General features: G+C 36.5%; 1 protein-coding gene across 24 annotated transcripts in view; it reads right to left on the reverse strand.

Moving 5' to 3' along the window:
• Positions 1 to 16,686, reverse strand: part of ABI3BP (ABI family member 3 binding protein) — a 240,050-nt gene that overhangs the window by 72,338 nt on the left and 151,026 nt on the right. For 15 of the 24 annotated variants that reach the window (XM_035015258.1, XM_035015259.1, XM_035015250.1 and 12 more), the window contains 13 exons: positions 16,196 to 16,276; positions 15,718 to 15,777; positions 14,833 to 14,916; positions 10,760 to 10,819; positions 9,862 to 9,945; positions 8,512 to 8,556; positions 7,591 to 7,674; positions 6,389 to 6,448; positions 5,545 to 5,628; positions 4,140 to 4,196; positions 3,066 to 3,125; positions 2,104 to 2,187; positions 1,435 to 1,494 (listed from right to left, as the gene is read on the reverse strand). The exons of 1 other annotated variant lie outside the window; for it this stretch is intronic. In XM_035015258.1, the coding sequence (XP_034871149.1) occupies positions 1,435 to 1,494; positions 2,104 to 2,187; positions 3,066 to 3,125; positions 4,140 to 4,196; positions 5,545 to 5,628; positions 6,389 to 6,448; positions 7,591 to 7,674; positions 8,512 to 8,556; positions 9,862 to 9,945; positions 10,760 to 10,819; positions 14,833 to 14,916; positions 15,718 to 15,777; positions 16,196 to 16,276 (903 nt within the window). Of the gene's footprint in view, positions 1 to 1,434; positions 1,495 to 2,103; positions 2,188 to 3,065; positions 3,126 to 4,139; positions 4,197 to 5,544; positions 5,629 to 6,388; positions 6,449 to 7,590; positions 7,675 to 8,511; positions 8,557 to 9,861; positions 9,946 to 10,759; positions 10,820 to 13,399; positions 13,460 to 14,832; positions 14,917 to 15,717; positions 15,778 to 16,195; positions 16,277 to 16,686 lie in introns of all 24 variants that reach the window. 8 more of the 24 variants (XM_035015264.1, XM_035015261.1, XM_035015256.1 and 5 more) reach the window with 6 other exon arrangements.

The raw sequence follows: 16,686 nt of genomic DNA on the forward strand, positions 1-16,686 counted from the left end.
TTTTCTGTATATATTTTTAACCACTCAATAAGCTGCTTCTATATGAGCAAATTGCCTTATATCTAAAACAAAAACAAAACCCCCTTGAAAACAGGGTTTCCTCACAATTCTATTGTACTCTTTTCAAGAAGTAAAACCTGTTCTTACTTTTGATCTCTACCTCTGTTCCTCACCTCACCCCACTCCACTCAACTGTTAATATGGTGCTGGGAACACAGAAGGCAAGGAAATTTTTGTTTACTAAGCCAAAGAAGTACTGCTAATTTTTAAAAAGATAAATGGAATGGTAAGAGAATTGAATAAGATGCAACTTTTGTTGGAGACAATCCTTATGCAGGACACATGATGATTTTGGCTACCCTAGATCTCCCCCAACCATGAACCTTCTGGTCAATATGCAATTGTAAAGATGCTAACCACAATTTGTACCTCCTCTCTCTTAGAGGGCATAGAGATGGGAAGTGAAAGTTAACAAGCTACATCATTGTCACTCCTGGGATCCAACTGCAATAAGCTAGAAGGACTCAAACTAGGAAATCATTGAGTTTCTTGGTTTCAACTGTGAAACTTTGGGAAGTTTAAAGTTTGGGAGGAGAATGGATTTTTTTCCCCCATGTTTTTGAAACTAAAGGATGAAAATCTTGGGTTGCTATTGTGTTTATAGGTCTAGAAACCTCAAAAGCATTGTACATAGACCTGTTTCCTAAGACATATTAGATTTTCTTGAGTTTATTACCTAAGTTTGAAAAGTTTTACTTTATGAATCTAATTTGCTTCTTATCACCACTAAGGGTGTTTTGAAAACGAAAATAACAAAATTTATTAATTAAAGGAATAGGAATAGATATCAATACAATTAGATGCTCAGAAATTCCTACTTGGTAAAGATTAAGAACCAATACTAAACTGTGGTAGAAGATAAAGAATAACCAAATTCATCCATGGTGAGGAAATCCTGTTAACTTAGATTTACTAGGATTGGCACATCCAGGAAGCAATTTTTTTTGGATAATTTAAAGGGGGGAAATCATCTTTTAAATTAGGAAGAGAATAATAAGAATGTCTCAAAAATCTTATAGAAAGTAAGTTGCTCAGAAAAATTTCATGGTATTTAATTATCATCATTTTATAGCTCTAAATACTAAATAGATGGGTTGTAATTTGGACTTCAGACACTTCCCTGCATCAGATGATGAAATTTTAAATGGGGTTTCATGGCAGATAGATTTCCTCACCTGGGTCCAGGGACATCTGTTAAAAACAAGGGGTAGTACTTCAATTAAGAATCTTAACTAAGATTCTTAAGATGAAGATTAAGATGAAGTATGAAACAAAACAACAGCAGTCTAAGGAAGCAGGGGCAACTCTGGCCATGACAGCAATCGACTATCATATGAATAAAAAAGCATATGATGAGGTCACAAAAATCATTACCTAATGTTGTTTCTGGAGCCTCAGAACTATGAATAACAGGTTCAAAGCTTGTAGCAGGAACTAACCAAAAGCAACAACATGAACATGAGAAAGTTTAAACACACGTAGAAAATCTTAATTTTTCTTTCAAAACTTTAGTTTCAAATGACAATTTTTTTAAACTTTTGAATTGACAGGAAGCAGTTTCTTTTTGAGGAACTGGTCACACTAGTTAGGAACTATTCATTGTAGAAGGCAGTCACGACCTTTAAATTCTGCATGAGGTTTTTCTAGGTGTTTCATTTTCTGATTCTAACCAATATGAAAGCTTGCTTTGGAAATTCTGTTTAGGCAATAGATATATGAAAATATGTATGAAAGTAACTTGTTGCAGTTTTTGAAAGCTGAAAAAAATACTTACGCTTATATAACCATGACCACAATAAATAGACCGTGTGTTTAAATGCAGATATAGCAACAAATAGCTATGAGTAACTATGCCAATCTTGCTTTAAATACATCTTTAAAGAGACCAAAAATTTCACTCAAAAATTACTTGCTAACCATACCTCATGCTTTGACTTTTAGAGAACATGAAGACTGTTGCTTCCCATCAGAAGCATTTCCCTGAGATCCCACTGGGATGGACTGCTAGGGTTCACCCCTCAAACCATGGAATAACATATTTACCCTGTTTGGTCTGAGGTGCCTCAGGGCTTGATGTGGTTTTAGGTCTGGGACGTGGACGACGGGTTCGTTGTACTGTTTTAGGAGCTGAAGGATGAAACTTCAGATTACTCCAGTGAAGGTGGTTTTGGAAATAAGGCTCTAGATTTTCTAAAATGCATCATATTGCCTTGAAGTTTAAGGCATATGTATCTCAAGATTGAAATATTTTCTCCTATTTTGTTAACTATTTTTTTTAATCACCCAAGATTCTTGAGAGATAAAACTCACACATAAAGTTAAGTCAAGGAGTGAGCAAACTCATAAATCTCTAGCTTTAAAAGAAGGTAATTACGGACTCTAGCCACGCTGTAGGTAGCAGGGTTATAGGTTCACACCAAGAAATAGAACTTTTCCAAAGAATCTATGATACCATGCGAATTGTTACCATTTGTTTGGTCAAGAGAAGATACAGACATTACCGACTTTAAAACTCAGCTTTAAATTTGAGCTCTGTTTAGACAAAAATACATGAAACAGTTTCAAGATTACATGGTTGACAGATATTCCTAGGTCCATGCATAACTTTTAAAAACAATAGATAACTTCTTTTAAGAGTTTTCAGTGCCCTTGGGGTGCCTGGGTGGCTCAGTCATTAAGCATCTGCCTTTGGCTCAGGTCATGATCCCAGGGTCCTGGGATCCAGCCCCGAATCGGGCTCCCTCCTTGGAGGGAAGCCTGCTTCTCCCTCCCCCACTCTCCCTGCTTGTGTTCCCTCTCTCGCTGTGTCTCTCTCTGTCAAATAAATAAATCTTAAAAAAAAAAAAAAGAATTTTCAATGCCCTTAAGAAGAAAAAAAAATGAAGTTGGAGGACAGCAGATTACAAAACAGTTTTATAAAGCTGGTGATGAAGTGATTATGATTATGATAGAATGGGTTGATGATGAGCAGGAAAAAACTGTTGAGGAATGCAGAATATCATTACCTAATGCTGTTTCTGGAGCCTTGGTTCTAAGAGTGATGGGTTCAAGGGCTGTAGGAAGAACTGGTAAAAAATAATAAAATAAACCAAAGAGATTTTAAAAATTCACTTGAAGACTAACCGCAGAAGTCAATTTTTAAGCTTCAGGACTGACAGAAAAGAAACACTTAACTCTGAAGATTTGACCATACTCTGGCAAAGTACCCATTAATCTCATAAAATAGTTACAGCATTGTACTCTGTGAAACATCACTGTGATCCATAAGAAGTTCTCCTAGATGTTTGAATATCTGATTATTGTTAATATGCAAAACTTTGCTAGACTAACTTTTTTACACATTTTTATATATTTATACTTTTCTAACTCTACTGGAAAAAGCATTTGTCATTCTACTTCTGTACAAGTTGAGACAAATGCTTATTAAATAATCATAGGTATAATAATGAGCTTATTTATTTGAAAGCATGAGGATCAATACATAAAGCAGTGTGCTCATCAATGTTTCAGAGTAGTCTTTGACTCAAGAAAAGTTAAGAAACGCTGTTAAATTCTCTTAGCAAAGAAGAAAGAATCATCCTACTCTATCATGAAAGCCTATCATTTAACTTTCAAGACTTAGGCACATTTAAAATTTTGACAATTAACTAAAAACATCATTTTTTGAAACAATAGATCCATCAGTATAATCACACAGATCCTAATGCAATAAAAAAATGATTCAAGAACATGGTATTTCTGCAATCAATGAAGGGTAAGCAGTGCAAATAAGGGATGGAAATTCATGTTTGAAACAAAGCTTAAAGTAGTCAGTGCTGTTTTGGCACATACACATGATCACATGAAACAACAATGAACAAGTTACATGGCAGTTTGATGCCTTGAAATTAGCATATTCACAGTTTTCTTAAGTTTAACAGATGATATAGAGCTTAGCGTAATTTCAAGATGAAGACTGCAATGGAAGACAACAGAGGAGAGGGTGTTAAAATGGTTTTAAGATGCAGCAGGACCTGTGGCCACAATGGTATGACAATGAGCAGAAAAAGCACTATTTGAAGGACACACATTCTCATTACCCACGATTTCTGGAGCTTTAGTTCTAAGAGGGCCAGGTTCAAGATCTGTAGTAGGAACTAATGAAAAGCAATGAAATAAACACTTGTGAAAACTCAGCAAATTAAATCTAACCAGTATAACATTGCTTCAATAAATGTATAGCAACTAAATTTTTTTCTGAAATTAAATACTTAAAGATTTGACCACCCTATAAGCAGGTAAACATTCTTTTAGGAAATAGTCAGTGATAGCCTACATCGTCTGCTAAGCATCTCAAAGTCAACACAATATTCTCTTAGGTGTTTAAGTACCCAATTCCAACTATTGCCCTAGGAAACTTGTTTAAACTAATAAAAGTGTTCTGGCAATTGTTGCCTTTTCTGTGGAAGCTTTAAGAAGATAAGATATCTAAATAAGATGGATACAGTAAATGGCTTTTATGTTTGAAAGGAGGCATAGAAAAGAACAAAGCAAAACTAACCACGTTCATCTTGTTGAGAACTCATAAGTAGAAATAGGCTGAGAACTCACATGATGCAAAGGCATTCAACTAATTAGGATAAGCAACAACCACTCAGTGTGTGGTACCCAGTAGAGCAGCTCTCTAAACACAAAAATGTGGTACCCTATACATGTGGAAGAGGTTGCAGGAAAGACCACTAATGCTTCTAGGTTCAGATCCAAACTTCTGAGTCATACCTTCAAGAACTTTCTTCAACTGCTCTTATGGACCCTTCCAAACTCACTACTATCATTACCACTTAAAAGCAGTACTTCCCTTGTTCCGGGAGGCCTGTGCCCTCAGGCTGGCCTCAATACCTGCTTTCTTTTTGCCTCTCTTCAATTCTAAGATTTCCCGCTTTCTTCCTAACTCCTTATTCCTGGCCTTCACAAACTTCTCTCTAAGAGCATAGATGTTTATAACACCTGCAAAAAATAATCTTGATTGGCATGACACATTGCCTTGGTTCAATCTTTGAATGTTTCCTACTGGGGCAGGTTTTGACTTTGACTATAGTACAGACTGAGAAGTAAAAACAAGCTACCTACATCTGTGATAACCTCACAGCTGTTGATGTAGCTCTGGGGGGAAAGGAAAGCACTTAATGTTTCTTAAAATAAAGATAATTGGTTCTATTTAAGACATTTTGTCTTCTAGAGAAGTATGGACTGAAATAAGCAAGAGTAATAAAATACATATTAAAATAAACGATCTTTATGCACAAAGCATGAGGAATCCATTTGCCATAGATGTCTCCCCATACAATGTTTTCCTTTGCTAAGTCAATGGTGGGATCAGTGTAGATCATCTTGTGCCTTCACCAATACTGGGCTCACATGGGCTATCACTCCTCCCACTGGCATCAATCCCAGAATCCCAAGAGCTGGTAAGATTCACTCCTTTAACCAGAAACCCACAATTACCCAGTTTTGTTTGAGGTGCTTCAGAAGTTGGTGTAGTTTTATGTTTGGGATGTGGACGACGGGTCTGTTTTGATGTTTTAGGAGCTGAAGAAAGAAAACCTTTGGTTACTACAGAGTCCATAGTTTAGAAGCTAAGGGTAGCATGACACATGACTCCAGATTTTCTAAAGTTACTACATTAGTAAATTTGTCTTATCAACCTTTTAATTTGAAACTTTCACCCTTAATATAATAATATATATTCTTTTATAAATGCAAGTTCATTAAGAATGAGTCATACAGCATTAAGTTGTTAATTCAAGAAGTGAAATAGTGTTCATAGTTCTCTTCTATTGAACAAAAGGGGTAAGTCCCACCGTGGAAATATTATGGGGCAGCCATAGTCAGATACAAACTCTGACAGCTTACTAAGATAAGGCCATATAATTAATTAAAATATTTATCAAAGGACAGATATTAGAGAGTTTAAAAAAAAAAAAGTAGAACTTTAGATGCACAAAGAAACTTCCTGATACCATAACAGTCAGTAGCGTCAAAGGAACTGCTTTTTAAACCCAGCTTTAACAAAACGTGGTTAAAAAGCACATGAGATGACAGAACAATTCAGGTGGTTACTTGTACAACAGATGACCTGAGTTAGGTTTATGCATAACTCTCTTAAAAAGAAGGGATAACTTGTTTTAAGAGTCAGAGTCCTCAAAACTTTTAGGATGAAGAATTTCATGGAGTGACAACAGAGGATGATATAGTCCTTATGAAGTAAAAGAACCTGTAGCTATGATGTTGATGGAATGAGTCTGACAATCAGAAGGGAAGGTACTTACTGAGGAGCATGTGTTATTACCTTGTGTTGTTACCCATGTCTCAGTTCTGAACACAACAGGTTCAAGGTCTGCAGTAGGAACTGACCAAAAGTATTAAAAATGAACAAAATGATTGCTTAAAAATTTAAAAACCCTCAAAACATTTACTTCAAAATGAATCTTACTCATATACTTTCTAGAACTATGTAGCAACTTCTAAAAACTGTTCAACTAAAAAAGTAGACCACCGATTTCCTAAAATTTGGCCATACCTAAGTGAGGTAACTATTTCCTTATTCCTCCTTTGATGATCTGATTCTAACTAATGAGTCAAAGTGGGATGTGTGGATATTACCAACAACTTAACTTTGGAAAGAAAGGGAGGCTGCAGCATGATGAATTGAGCAGGTTATCCCTTCATTCTAAGCAAAGAAGGAACATGCCTTCACATGCAACAAAGAGCTTACTGATGTCCACTTGACCAAATCTCAACTGCTCCATCAGATGCCTAAGAATCTCCATCATGAGAATCCATGGACCAATCAAGATTCAGAAAGATTTGACTATCACTGTCTAGTGAGACATCTTTTATACTAGTACTACAGTTAGACTTTCTCCTTTGGTTGGTCTCACTTATATCCACACTTTCTGATTTTATTCTTACCTCTCTTTCTACTTATCTGTGTACTACGGTGGTTTCAAGGCTCCACTGTTTCTTTATCTTTTCCAGATCTACATATTTATGTACCTAGCACATTTTGTTGATAGCACCCAGATATCAATCTTGATCTTGTCTTTGCATATATGCTGTTTAATGCCATCTATCTTATCTATCTTTTGTTCTCAACTTTCTTGCAGGTTTGAGGACTAAAACATGTCTCCCACACCCAATTTATACCCCCAAAGGTGTTAATATGACCTGGGGATACTGAAGATACTATTTGTTAATTTGAACTGAATATGCCTAATTTTTCTAAAGAAGTTTTATTTTCAAGACTAAATGGAAATGAATAAAATGTACAGTGACAATAAGATTTCACTCAAGAAGCATGAGGCATTCAGTTGCCCCACAGATTTCCCCCTACTGTGTTCCTCTTGCCATCTCTATAGTGGGAACTGTTGTTTAACACAAGTTATATCTTTACTTTTATGGGGCCTATTCATTACTTCCAAATACTGGAATTACTCTTGAGACCCTGCTGAGTTAGGCTGCTGAAACTCTAAACCAGGAACACTTGTTTACCTGGTTTGGACTCAGAAGCTTCAAGACTTGGTGTGGTTTTTGGTCTGGGACGTGGACGATGTGTCTGTTGTGATGTTTCAGAGGCTGAAGGAAGAAATTGTAGGGTTACTACACAACCACATTACTTCTGTTCTGGAAGCAATGAGAGGTGAAAACATGATTCTAGATTTTCTACAATTTGTTAGACATGTGCCTTTCTAGTTTGAGATTTTTGTCATGTATACTTCTTATATAATTTCTTTTATCATAGAAGATTCTTTGAAGAAAAAAATCCCTCTTTAATTCAAGAAATAAAGATTAATAATTATAATCAAAGTGTCATAGAGTGGGTTGATTGGGCAACATAAAGGTTAAGAACCATTGCTAAATTTTAATGTATTATGAAGGATGGTCATATTAAATCTGAGATTTATAATTCAATTTTTTCATCTTTCCACACTTTCTATGTAACTACTAAAACAAGAACACATCATTACCTAAATAAAAATAAAACAAAACAGTATCACACAAATAGAAAAAAAAAAAAGGTAGAAACATAAGTGTGAGAAAAATGGATCCTCTTGACCCCACGATAGCTATTATTTGGCTTATCTGCCTTTATAGGTAAGAGGTAGAAACCCACAGTATGTTTGAAGATGAGGTTTTGGTTTTTTTTTTTTTTTTTAACCACCAAGACTGCTTAAATAAAACACAAAATAACGTGAAAAAATTTCAAATAGGTTACATGGCAAATAAATGACCTGAAGTACGTTCATGTATGACTGGTTCTTAAAAATGGCAGATAAGTTTTAAGAGTTTTCATAATTTTAAGAATGTAAATGAATGTCCAAAAAGAATGACATTTGGTCACATAAAGCAAGATGAAACTCTAGGTTTGACAAAAGAAGAGTAAATCTTGTTGAAAAGATAATATATTATTACCTAATGTTGTTCCTGGGGTCTCAGGTTCAAGAACTGTAGCAGGAACTGCCCCCAAAATACAGTAAATCAAAGAAATTTTAAAACACATGAAAAGTCAGAACATTCACATCTAAGCAAATCTACTTGTGTATTAATCCTTCTACAAAAACAAAGAAAAAAAATTAACCTCCTAACTGAAGGAAAGAGTAGGTGATTATCCTTTGAAGATTTGGCCAAACTAAGTCATGGTCTTAGGCTTAGCCTTTGAACTATCTTGATTGTCTTAAAGAAGTCAACATGAAATTCTGCTAGGTTTTAGCTAATGGATTCTGATATAGAAAACTCTGCACTAGAAAATATTCTTATTCATTGACCTAACATGCAGTTAGAAAAGAAACTGTCTTTTAAAAAATCTGATCAATCTGTATTTCTATGGAAGCTGAAAATGTGCACTTACTATGTTTAAGTAAACATGGATACAATAAGCAGTTTATAAGTTTGAAACAGATATAAAAGTTAATCATTGAAGTGGTCTATATTGATCATTCTGAGAACTCATCCAAACCATGGCATAAGAGAGCAGAATAAAGATGGTCACTCAGTCTGTAATACTCAGGAGAGCATCTGTCTGGCTGAAGCCCAGATAAAGCAGAAATCAAAGACAGTTGATGTCTCTGTATCAAATCTAAGCTCCTGAATTAGGTCCTCAAAATTCTCTTTCAGTTGGCTCTCTGGACTCTTCCAAATGCAGCATCATCAATAACCTTGTTTTGGCCATCTGAAAGTAGGACCTTCTGTTTTAGGCACACTGGACTGCCATTGTGGCTACCGCTCTACCACCTTACATGTCTAGCCCTTCTGCCTTGGTTCACTTTTCCCTCCATTCACTGAAATCCTGTAGTAGGCCCAATGTTCAAGTCTAGTCGACCTGATCTTTTCCTATGCAAGGTCAATATTTAATGTATCATGCAAACATAGACCCAACTCTACTGTTTTAGAAAGTCTCCCACTGCTGGCATATCACCCACAATTGTCAATATTGGTCCAGAAATATACAAGGGACTTATAATTTTTTGTTTACTTGAACTGAATACATTGGCTCTGCTAAGGAAGATGTATAATTAAAATTTGAAAGGAAGTTGATAGCAAGAAATATACTAAATGCATATCAAAGAAGACTCTCACATAGAGTAAGATATTCTGGTACCAAATATATTGCTCCCAGCCACATTCTCTGACACCTGGGCAAAGCAGACATTACTGATCATGGCTCATGACCTCACACTTCGAGTCACTAACAGCTTGGCACTGTTTTGGGTTCCTACTGGGACTACTTGGGCTCACCCTTAAACCAAGGAATCACACATTTACCGGATTTGGTGTGAGGTACTTGAAGGCTTGGTGTGGTTTTAGGTCTGGGACGTGGACGACGGGGTCTTTGTGATGTTTTAGTAGCTGAAGAAAGAAAAGCTTTGTGTTACTCTAGGTCTTAAGGCTCTGGATTCTGAGGAGAGGTTTTTCCAAGAGCTGTTAAGATTTTCAAAAGTTACAGGAAATTTTCTGTAATTTAATATTTTTAATCCTTTTATGCCAATGTGTCTTCTTATCATTGTTGGTATTTTGCAGGCAAGCTCATGTATATATACATTCAGTTGTTCATTCAAGGCATAAAGATTAGCACTTGTAATTAAACATTCACAGAATTTCCTCATTGGGGAAAAAATGGGAAGGAGGGCTCAACTCTGGTGCAAGGGAGGGGAGGTTAGGGTCACACTGAGGACTTATAATTTAAAATTTTGGATTTAGGTAATTTCCTATTTGTCAAGTTAGTAATAAAACATGTCATTACTTAAAGCACCAACAAAGAAACAAACATACCATGCAAATAATTTTTTAAAAACTTAGCAACCTAGATGGGCAAAGGAGCTAAGAATAGCTATTACTGTTGATCAGCCTAGATAAGAAACAGATCCCAATTTGTTTTAAATTTGACTTTAACACAGAACACTGTTCAACGAAGCACGAGATAACATGACAATGACAAACGTACCAAATGGCACCAATGTTTTGGATTAAGTTAATGTCTGCTCTCATAAAAACAAAAGGAAACTTGTTTTTAAGAGGCTTCAGGATTCTTCAGATGAAGTGACTGAATGGCAACAGAGGATGATGGTGGCTGTCTCATGAAGGAGGAAAAGCCAGGAAATGGAGACTGAATGGAATGTACAATGAGCAGCAAAAGCATTTGGGAATTGCACAGAATCGTTACCTAATATTGTCCCAGATGTCTCAGTTCTAAGAGTAACAGGTTCAAGGTCTGTAACAGGAACTGAAGTAATAAAACAAGCAAAAGAGGTTTTTAAAAAATGTATAAGGAGCTATGAAATTCACTTCAAAATGTATTTTGCCAGTGTGACATTTCATCTAGAATTACTGCTTTATTTCTAGATGAAGTGGACTGTAGAGTGAACTCTGTCTCCCCCAAATTCCTATGTTGAAGCCTTAACTCCCAAATGTGACTGCATTTGGAGATAGGAGCTTTGAAGAAGCAATTAAGATTAGATGGGGTTTTAAGAGTAGGTCCCTAATCCAGCATGACTGATGACCTTATTAGAGAGACACACAAGGGATGCTCACACACAGAGGAAAGGCCATGTAAGGACACAGCAAAATGAGGCCATCTACAAGCCAAGGAGAAAGGCCTCAGGAGACATTAAAACTGCTAATACCATCATCTTAAATTTCCAGCCTCCAGAGCTGTGAGAAATCGATTTCTATTGTTTAAGCCACCCAGTCTATGTTGTTATGGCAGCCTTAGCAAGCTAGTACAAAGGGAAATCAATTGTTTTGTCCAGACTTTGCTAAACTACAGTTCAGGACTTCTCCATCTCACGAGATAGTCATTACTTGTAGTCTCTGTTTAGCACCACAAGAGGGAAACCGTTCTACTAGTTAGTACTTGATTATTTGCATCTAACATGGTAGACTCTAGGACATTTTTAGGTTTTTACCTAAATACATTCCTAACCATCTTGAAAAGCATGTAAAAGACTAACTTGCATTTTAGTGGGTGCTGAATAAAGAAGACATCTACTATGTTTATCAAATTATGGTTGCATAAAGAGTTCCTACAGATCCAAGCAGCCATCACACAAATAACCAAAAATGGCTATGATGATCTTGCTGAGAACTCAGCTTTGGAAAGATCTTGTGACTTGTGTCCAAAGAAAGGTATTCAAGAGGACTAGGTCAGGGGCACCACTCGGTCTTTGGCATCCAGTAAAGCAACCGTCCACTCTCGGTACAGGGAAAACTTCATCCAGTGTGGAAAGAAAAGTTTTCTCATGCTCGTGAGAACAACATTGGACTCCTGAATGGAACATTCAAGCCCTCCTTCAATTTCTTGTGGTTTTATCCAAATGCGGAATCACCAACAAGAGGTTTTGACTGACTCTTCAAAGAAGAAGAACCTCTGCCCCTCTAGTTCCCGCTATATATATATATATTTTTTGTCTTTGTTCACTCTCACCTGTCCACTTGTACAAATTCTGATGTGACATCAAGACTTAAACTCCTTTCCTGATCTACTGAGGTCCAAAACGATGGTTCACTTCTTTAAGACCTCATATGATGAGTCTAACACTTAATGTTGAAATACCCCCCAAAATCTTCAATTTGCAAAAACACCCTGCCTTATTTTCCTTCTGTAGGCTTTTTATGCAGGAAAAGGTTCTGTGTTCAGCTAGCCTGAAGATGAAGTAAAACGTGTTTCCTATTACCCTGAGGTAGAGGAAACATTATGTATCTTCCAAACATGTACTACTCGCCAACCCTGAAGGGGGAAGGACTCTTCATGATTCCCTCACTAGAGGGTATATGGGTTTACACTTTCAGCCAGTAACAGGCTCTCAGGCTCCTGAAACCAAGGACTGAGGTTTCATCTGGTGTAGTCCCAAGTTCATCAGGACTTGGGGTGGTTTTAAGTTTGGTTTGTGAATGAAGTGTCCATTGGGATGTTTTTGGAAGTAGAAAAAGATAAAGTTTATGGTTCTGCAAATTATGAGGTTTAAAAAAATTCTTTGTTTTCTACAGCTTGACAGATTTTTCTTGACTTTCATAAAATTTATGTTTCTAGTGTGAAAAATTTGCCCCTACTGTGCTACTGTATCTTCTTCTGTTATTGATACTTCGGGGGGCAAAATTGACATAAAAATGAAGTTATGAATTCAGAGAGTCAAGATTGGTATTTTTTATCATTTTTTTAAAGATTTTACTTTTTAAATAATCTATACACTCAACTTGGGGCTCAAACCTGTGACCCCAAGATCAAGACACACACTCCACTGACTGAGCTAGGCAGGCACCCCTTTATCATATTCTCCTAGGGTCCCCCCACTGCATTAAAAAGGTTAAGAATCATTTCTAAACTATGGTGGAGAGTAAGGGGTAGTCAGATTTACCCTAAGGATGGGACTTACTATTTAAACTTACTATCCTTGACTACATTATCTGTCAGACAATTTACTAAAAACATGTTACTCAAAAGTTAACAAAAAAACAGGTAGATAAAAAAGATATATGTACAAAGGATATATTAAGAAACTTCCCTGTCACAGCTTGGTTAGCATAGATCAGGATCAGGTGCTCACATGAATATATGAAATTTGCCTTAACAGAGAATTCAGATTAAGCTGAAAATAGAAGGTGGCATGAAAAAAATTTAAAGTAAGTTACAGGGCGGGAAGATATCCCAAACTAGATTCAGGCATGAATTTCTTAAGAACAAGAAGTAATTTGTTTTATGCATGTTCAACTCAAAAGATAAAGAATGTAAGTGAATGGCAATGAGTGGAATGGATTTGACAATGAGCAGGAAAAGCTCTTGCTGAAGGTTAGAAAGTGGCATTACCAAATGCAGTCCCTGGAGCCCCTTTCATAGGAGTGACTGGTTCAAGGACTATAGCAGGAACTGACCCCCCAAAAAATAAAAAAATAAAAAAAATAAATGTTAAACATTTATACAGTCTCAGAACTGCAAAAATAATTGCACCTAAGTAATAATTCGTCTAGAGTACAAAGCAAAATCTATTAACTTTCTGAGTTGAGGGATATGGAGTCTCTCTGCACTTGGGTACCAATTTATCACTTAGTAGGGGTTATCTTTGTAGTAGACAATTGTCCCTGTGAAGTGCCCGTGAAGTGTCTCACTCTTTCATGATCCTAGTGTCAGTGTACAAAATACCTAGTGTACCAAAATAGACCATGCCAATCTTGCTGGAAACTCATCTTTGGAAAGAGACAACGAACTTTGCCTAACAGGATTAGGCTTTAGGATTAGGATTAGGCTCTTAAGAGAGCAGGATAAGGGACAGGCTCTCAGTCTGAGCTTTAGCAGGGTAAGCAGGGAAAGCATGACCATATACAGATACTGATGATTCCTACAGGAAATTCAAACTCCTAAGTCCAACATTCAAAATACCTTTTCAACTGGTCCTTTGGGCCCATTTAGCTGCAGCAGCCTTAATGAAATGTTCTGATCAACACTTAGAAACCTGACAGCCTCAACTGCTCAGAGAAGCCTCTCTCTCCTCATTGGCCCTCCACACATGTCCTTCTTTTCTGTACTTCTCCAACCTCCTTCTCCCCAATCATCCAAATCTACAGTGATTTCAACACTCAATCCTTCCCTGGTTATTGTTTCTTTAAATCAAGGGTTGACAAATGATGGCCCATAGGCCAAATCTCACCCATGGCTTATTTTCATATAGCCCATGAGAGCTAAGGGTGACTTTTTCCATTTTTTAAGTGGTTGTAAAATAAAAAGGAAAAATATGCAAAATATGCTCACAAAGCCCCAAATATTGACTATCTAGCCCTTTATAGAAAATGTTTGCCAACTTCTGCCCTAGACCTTCATTATGCCTTAACTTTGTAGTTAACAAGAAATAATCTCTACCTCTTAAACCAGTAATTCATTATATGTTAATTAATTGAATTCAAATTAAAAAAATGGAAAAAAATGGAAAAAAATGAAGTACTAACAATAGTGCCTGGCACATAACAACAACAATTTCTTATTTACCCAAACATACATTCGTTCTATAGCTATTTCATTCTACCACATACGTTCAATATTTAAAGGATGAATAGAATTGAATGAGAAATCAAACATTTAGAGAGAAGATTCTAATTCACAAGAGTAAGAAATTCAGCTACCACCTAAAGCCCTCCAACCACGTTCCCACTGGCTACTCTAGAGTAGAAAAAGCTGCTAACTCTGACTTGCTCCCTCACTTTCTCTGGACCCCACGGGATGGGCTTAACCAGGATTTACACATTTACCCAGTTCAGTCTGAAGGGCTTCAGGACTCCCTGTGGTTTCAGGTTTGGGACGTGGATGATGAGTTTGCTGAGGCGCTTTGGGAGCTGAAGGAAGAAAACCTCAGGTTAACAGAGTGTTCTTAGGGCTAGAAGCTGTGGATAGGAGTATACTAGTTCTATTTTCTGAAGTGTCAGAAGATTTTTCCTTTGAGCTTAAAATATTTGCTTCCATTTCAATAACTGCCTCTTTATGTCATTTACACTACGCTGGAAGACAAAAGTCACACAGAAACATGAGTTTATATATCAAGGATATTTTCATAAGGATCTCTAAATGAAAAAAAGTTCCAAAACTTTACTGAGTTATGGCGGTGGTGGAGAAGGTGTAGGGTAAATTTAAACTAATGATGGCACTTTAAATTCATTAGCATTGAGCATATTTCCTATTTCACCCTTTACTGAAAAAAGACCACATCATTACCTGAAATGGCAAAACAAAACCAATATCATGCACAAAATAAAAATGTAGGAACTTAGATCTGCTCAAGAATTATGTCACACTGTAACAGCTGTGACAATACTCAGCTTAGATCAAGGATAGATATCTTCACCCCCAACCCCCATATGTTTGAAACTCAGAAACAAAAATAGGTTACATGGAGGTGAGATGCCATAAATTCACACGCATTATGTTGCAGACACATATTCTAGACTAAGTTCGTATTTGGCTCTTTTAAAAACAAATGAGTGATTTTCATACTCTCCAATATATTAAGAGTAACTGAATGACAATAGAGGATGACATGCGAGTCCTGTGAAGCAGAAGCAGCTATGGTTATGAAGGTGATGAAATGGGTTTCAAATGAGCAGGGAAAGCAGATGCTGATGGACATAATGTGTCATTACCTAGTGTGGTCACTGGAGCCTCCGTTCTAAGTATAACTGGTTCAAAGATTGTGGTAGGAACTGATCAAAATCAATGAGAGAAACCAAAGAGATTTTTATGAATGCATGAAATGTCAGAAAATCCATTTTACCAGTAAAAATAATGCTTCTATGCCTTCTAAGGTGGAAAGAGCAGGGAAAAGATGGCTTACACTATGTTTAATACCAAGGAGCAGGAACTAAGGGAGTGGGACGAAGCAAGGGTGGGGAGAAGGGGGTCACCCTAAGGTCTGTTTACTGCACATACTACAGATAGCCAAAAGGAAGCGGATACTACACTCGCTGAGAGACTAAGTCCTTAGCAAAAAGAGTGGCATTTGATATAAAAAGGTAAGGAAGAACCTGTTTGTGATACATATTAGACTAGGTATCCTCAGAATTTAGGGTCCCAACTGGGGTAGACTGCTTGAATTCCTTAAACTGGAAACCACATATTTACCCAATTTGGTCTGAGGTACTTCTGGATGGGATGTGGTTTTAGCTTTGGGGCGTGGACGACGAGGTCTCTTTGTTGTTGTAGCTGAAGGAAGAAAATTTAGGATTAGTATAGTGTTGATGGCTCCATAAACTCTAAATAAAATGATATCACATAGCTAAGCTTTCTAAAATTTGTCAGTTTGAGTGGCGAAAGCTTTGCTACTTTGGTTTGATATTTTCTCCTTTAGTATATTAATAGGTTTCCTTTTAAAATTAAGAGTTCGCCAAAGATTAAAAATTATAATACAATTATGTTTAAGAAATGAAGATGGGGAACTGTCATTTCTTTGAAAGTGTCCCTAATCCAAAACTGGTTACAAATTGCTCCTAAAATATGATGATGTGAGAGAAGTTCAAACCACCCTAGGGTATTCACTTCTAATTATAATTTAAAATGACTAAGCTTGGGCAAATTTTCCACTTGGTAATTTACTAGAATAAGCATAAAAAATT

Source organism: Mirounga leonina, unplaced genomic scaffold, assembly GCF_011800145.1.
Source record: "Mirounga leonina isolate KUSES-001 unplaced genomic scaffold, KU_Mleo_1.0 Mir_169, whole genome shotgun sequence".
NCBI classification, from domain to species: domain Eukaryota; kingdom Metazoa; phylum Chordata; class Mammalia; order Carnivora; family Phocidae; genus Mirounga; species Mirounga leonina.